General features: G+C 35.7%; 1 protein-coding gene across 1 annotated transcript; it reads right to left on the bottom strand.

The window, feature by feature from the left end:
* Window positions 1-2,416: 2,416 nt before the first annotated feature.
* LOC141628026 (uncharacterized) lies at window positions 2,417-3,400 on the bottom strand. The gene has a single exon (XM_074441214.1). The coding sequence runs from the start codon at window positions 3,398-3,400 to the stop codon at window positions 2,417-2,419; it is 984 nt and encodes a 327-aa protein (XP_074297315.1).
* Window positions 3,401-5,386: the final 1,986 nt, after the last annotated feature.

Below are 5,386 nucleotides of genomic sequence, written 5' to 3'. Positions count from 1 at the left end.
TCCAAATCAAATTACTCTAAAATAAAGCTCTAATGATAAATGATAAGTACAGTGACTTAAACAACTAAAAATAGGAAAGAAATTAAAATGAAAATACTGTCTTAAAATAAAAACATAACAAACAAACAGAAAAATGAGTGAGAGCAATTGTCTTAACATAAAAGTCAACCCATAAAGTTGCAAACAAAAACTAGCTACTGATTTTTTCTAGGTCAACCCATAACCCTTCTTCATGGTCATCTCGTAGATAAAACTCATCTACATCATCAGTAGTCGTAGGCGACAATCCAGAAGAAAAAGGAGGCAATTCGTCATCCACTTCATCCATTGCTTCTTTACCCACAAATTGCTTCTTACCATGAAGGACAATAGACCACTTCTCATCCGCTGGATCTTTAATATAAAAGATTTGTCTTGCCTGATTAGCCATAATGAACGGCTCTAATTTGTATCCTTCACGTGAGAAATCTACCAACGTGAAACCCATCCTATCAACTCGAACGCCCTTATTATGCTCAACCCACATACAACGGAAAACAGGTATCCTAAACTGAACGTAGTCTAACTCCCAAATTTCTTTGATGACCCCAAAGTATGGCTGAGCATCATAAGCAGGTCTAGTATCTTTAGCACTAGCAACACTCATTGACATAGCCATCAAAGCTACTCTACTATTTTGCATAGTACTTCTATCATCTTGATCCTTAGTGTAAAAGGAGTACCCATTGACGTCATAACCTTGAGAAGTTAACACATGAAAACTAGGTCCATGTGCTAACCACCTTACCTCATCAGAGACTTTCTCACGCTCAAGTAACAGCTCGTTATCTACTTCATCAGAGAACCATTTACGAAATAACCGATTATGCTCCATTGCTAACCACCTTTCTCCTTTAGAAGGATTTTGAGCACTTAGAAGGGTTTGATGCTTCTCTAAATATGGATGTACATCCACCATGTGTTGGAGAATATACAAGTGTGCCTGATCAAGGGTTTCTGGATTAGCAGTTATTACTTTTTTCCCAAGAGTACCTTGTCCCTGTAGTCTTCCTTCATGTCGAGATGTCGGAAGCCCAATTGGTTCAACATTGGACATGTACTGATTGACAAACTGTAGGGCCTCGTCTGCAATATAACCCTGAATCATACAACCTTCTGGCCTATTTTGGTTTCTTACGTACATAGGCGGCTAAAGGCTTCATATATCGCTCAAATGGATACATATTTCTTAAAAATACCGGTCCACAAATCTTAATTTCCCTCACCAAATGTACTACTAAGTGCTACATTATATCGAAAAAGGAAGGAGGGAAAAACATCTCAAGTTCACACATAGTAGTAATAACATCTCGTTGTAATGTATTCAACGTATCTGAGTCAACAACTTTGCTAAATATTGCATTGAAAAAATAGCAAAGTCGAATAATAGCTCCCCGAACATGATTAGGCAGAACTCCACGAAGCGCAACGGGTAGTAATTGTTGCATTAAAGTGTGACAATCATGTGATTTCAAACCCACCAGTTTTAAGTCTTTCAAAGACACAAGATTTCTTATGTTCGATGAATAGCGTTGCGGAACCTTCACCCCATGTAAACATTCACACACACTTTTTTTTTCATTTCGTGACAAAGTATAACAAGCTGGGGGTAAATAGGTCCTTGACCCTCTAATTTGTGGTGCTAGTTCTGGTCGTATATTTTGAGCAGCCATATCTTGTCTTGCTTTGACACCATCCTTTGTTTTACCAGGGATGTTGAGAAGTGTGCCAATAAGGCTCTCACACACATTTTTCTCCACGTGCATGACATCAATACAATGTCTCACGGACAAATGTTTCCAATATGGTAAATCCCAAAATATAGACCTCTTTTTATATAAGGTCCCATCACTTCTCTTATAAGGTTTTCCAAAATTATTTTCAATGTTTTTCACTTTCTCATAAACCTCTTTCCCACTTAAAATTTTTGGAGGGTTTCTAAGTTCTTGTTTTCCATTAAATGGCTTCATTTTTTCCTATAAGGGTGTGAGCGGTGGAGCAACCTTCTGCTACAAAGGTACACATTCTTTCCTCCATGAACTAAACGATCAGAAATTGTATCCTCCTCACAAATTGGGCAAGCTTTAGCCCCTTTCACAGTATAACCAGATAGGTTGCCATATGCCGGGAAGTCATTAATGGTGCAAAATATCATGGCACGTAGGTTAGAAGTCTCACCACGATAAGCATCATATACCTCTACCCCTTCATCCCATAATAAGTTTAAATCATCCATAAATGGTTCCAAGTAAACATCTATGTCATTTCCAGGTTGCTTAGGCCCGGAAATTAGTAGTGACATCATAAGATATTTACGTTTCATGCATAACCAAGGAGGCAAATTATAAATTGTTAGCAAAACAGGCCACGTACTCCACTAACAACTTAGATTACCAAATGGATTCATACCATCAGTACATAGTCCAAGCCTTAAATTTCTAGCATCAGACCCAAATTCAGGAAACAAATGATCTATGCTTTTCCACTGAGTTGAAACAGCAGGATGACGAATTTTATCATCTAAAATTCTACCATCACCACCAGCATGCCAAATTAAGTTTCTCGCCTCTTTTAAATTTGCAAACATTCTTTTAAATCTTGGGATAATGGGAAGATACCACAAGACTTTAACTGGGACACCTTTACTATTTGTGGAATTCTTTTTCGGCAACTTATAACGTGAACTCCCACACTTTGGACATTTGTCTAATTCTTTATAATCTTTCCGAAACAAAATGCAATCGTTACGACATGCATGTATTTTTACATAATCAACTCCCATTGGACACAAAATTTTCTTAGCATCATACGTACGCCTAGGGAGTTCATTGCCTTCCGGTAACATCTGACCCAAAAACTCAAGCAAAGTTGTGAAACTTTTATCACTCCATTCATTTTTAGCCTTTAAACTATACAATTTTAAAGTTGCTGATAGGCGTGTAAAAGTTGAACCAGGGTACAAGGGTTTTATTGCATCACCAAACAGCCTATCAAACATCTCAATTTCACTTGGGTCTACAGCGGATATTTTCAAATCATTTATAAGATTGTCTATTCGATCAACATTTTCATCAAAATCCTCTCCCTCAAAGTCGCTATCATCCCCTAAATTACTACACAAAGTTTGCAGCACATCCTCCCCATGCCAAATCCACCTTGTATAACTCTTGTCAATACCATTAATTAGGAGGTGACTTTCCAATTCTACCGCATCAACATACTCATTATTCCCACATTTAACACATGGACAGAAAAGTTGTTCCACATTCTCTGCATTATTCATAGCATGTCTAACAAAATATTTCACCCCTTCCCTATATCTTGAATCCAAACGATCAACAAACATCCATTCGCGATCCATATCCATACTCCAAATTTACTGCAATAATAGGGAAGAGGGTTAAAATCTGCTTACTATTTTCAGAGTTCATCACTTCACCTAATTACTTAACTCTCTACTCCTTAATTAACATTCTACCTTACTTTTACTCCTTACTTTGTTTATTTATATGCTTTTTATGCTACAAACAGTATTGATTTAAAAAATAGTAAGCGATTTTCAAACATGCTAATCACAGACCATACATTCACTACACATTCACACATGCTAATCTGAGACCATAGAAACCCCAATTTGAGCATACATTCACATACATTATTTCACACAGACCATACATTCACACAACTACCAACTAATCTTGCTCATACAACCACATCAAAAGAGACCCAATTCAACTAAACATTAGAATGATAAGTTTGATAATCTAATAGTCAAGTTTCAAACTTTCGAATGATTATTAAAAAACTAAATGGCAAAATTCAAAGAAGGCAGTGCCAAAATAATTAATACAACGGCTCATCTGCTTATACACAAATTCATCACTTAAACAAACAGCAATTCAACTAACAACGAGTATCATTCATATATAAACCAGGAATATAAATGCATGTAATACAATAATAGCAATGTATAATAAAAAACCCCCAATTAGATTATCAATTAAATTATAGCCCTATAATTCATTCTTCAGTCAAAATTACAAACAAATCAAAAACCATTTCAGTAAAATATTCAAATAAACCATAAAATGATCGAGAATAAATATATAAATGATAGGGGAAGATTAATTACCTAATAATAAAGAGCAAAGAACGAAGCAGCAGCAGCTAGGGTTTGATGTCGCGAGGTGATGAGAACGAAGACTGATGATATCGCCGGTGAAGAGAAGAAGGATGATGTCGCCGGTGATGAGAGAAGAAGGGATGAACGATGAAGCAGCAGCAGCAGCTAAGGGATGAAGGATGTATAGAGAAGAAAGGGATGATCGAGTAAGCTAAGGGTTTGGGTTTGTCTCAGTATGCTAGTGAAAATAATTTGGGGCGGGGGAATTGTTTTCTTTTTGCGCCCAAATTGAGGATTATATGGACATGGGTTGTAATTTAATCCGATGTCCATTATAATGGACATGGGTTGAAAATAACAACCGATGTCCATATAATATAATTACATCAGACTTTTATAAAAATCCGATGTGCAAACTTATTACATATGTTTTTTCAAAAATCCGATGTCCATCCACTGATGTCCTTGATGAATTCTGTAGTAGTGAGTCCTAGATGGCCTAGCTCTTTTTGGCCTACATTTTCTCCCTCTCAAATCCAAAGCCGAGTATGACTCCGTTAATCCAAAATATCTCATTCATATTTCCTTTCGTATGCATTTAGATTAATTGTAATATATTTAGCAAGTGATCATGTAGTTGCATTCATCTAAGCTTGCATTAGATTTTAATTTTGTAATATATTGTCATACATAGGAATTGCATCGATTTAGCATAATTTGCATTGTCATTTCAATACTGCATGTAGTATAGTTCATGCATTGCATCCCCATTTAAAAACACTAAATAATCGAAAAATTGAAAATTTGACAAAAAAATGCAATTAATTTCCGAATCTCCTCCATACATTATGTATGTAGATAAGTGTGGGGAAGAGATCCTATATATTAAAAAATATAATAAAAAAAAACATGTCTTTTCTTTTTTAAAAAAAAAATCAACAAAACACATAAACACGTTCTTTTCTTTCCAATTCGCCTCCAACCCACACAGCCTCCTTCACCGGAGGTTGTATATAGCAAGTGTGGGGAGGAGGCCCAAAAAAAATATATACAAAAGCAAGTTTTTTTAATTTCAAAAAATTTTCAAAACCACAAAAACATGTTTTTATTTCAACAAAATCAAGCAAAATCCAAAAATATGTCTTTTACTTTTCCTATTTCCTCCCTACATTTCGTTTCATCGAGGACGATGTAAGTCTTAAGTGTGGGGAGGGAAATATCTAC

The sequence above is a fragment of the Silene latifolia genome, chromosome Y, assembly GCF_048544455.1.
Source record: "Silene latifolia isolate original U9 population chromosome Y, ASM4854445v1, whole genome shotgun sequence".
Classification (NCBI taxonomy): domain Eukaryota; kingdom Viridiplantae; phylum Streptophyta; class Magnoliopsida; order Caryophyllales; family Caryophyllaceae; genus Silene; species Silene latifolia.
This window is presented reverse-complemented; position numbering and strand designations above follow the sequence as displayed.

Excerpts from the sequence above, each read along its gene's own strand:
- LOC141628026 (XM_074441214.1), bottom strand. The coding sequence starts at position 3,400 with ATGGATCGCGAATGGATGTTTGTTGATCGTTTGGATTCAAGATATAGG.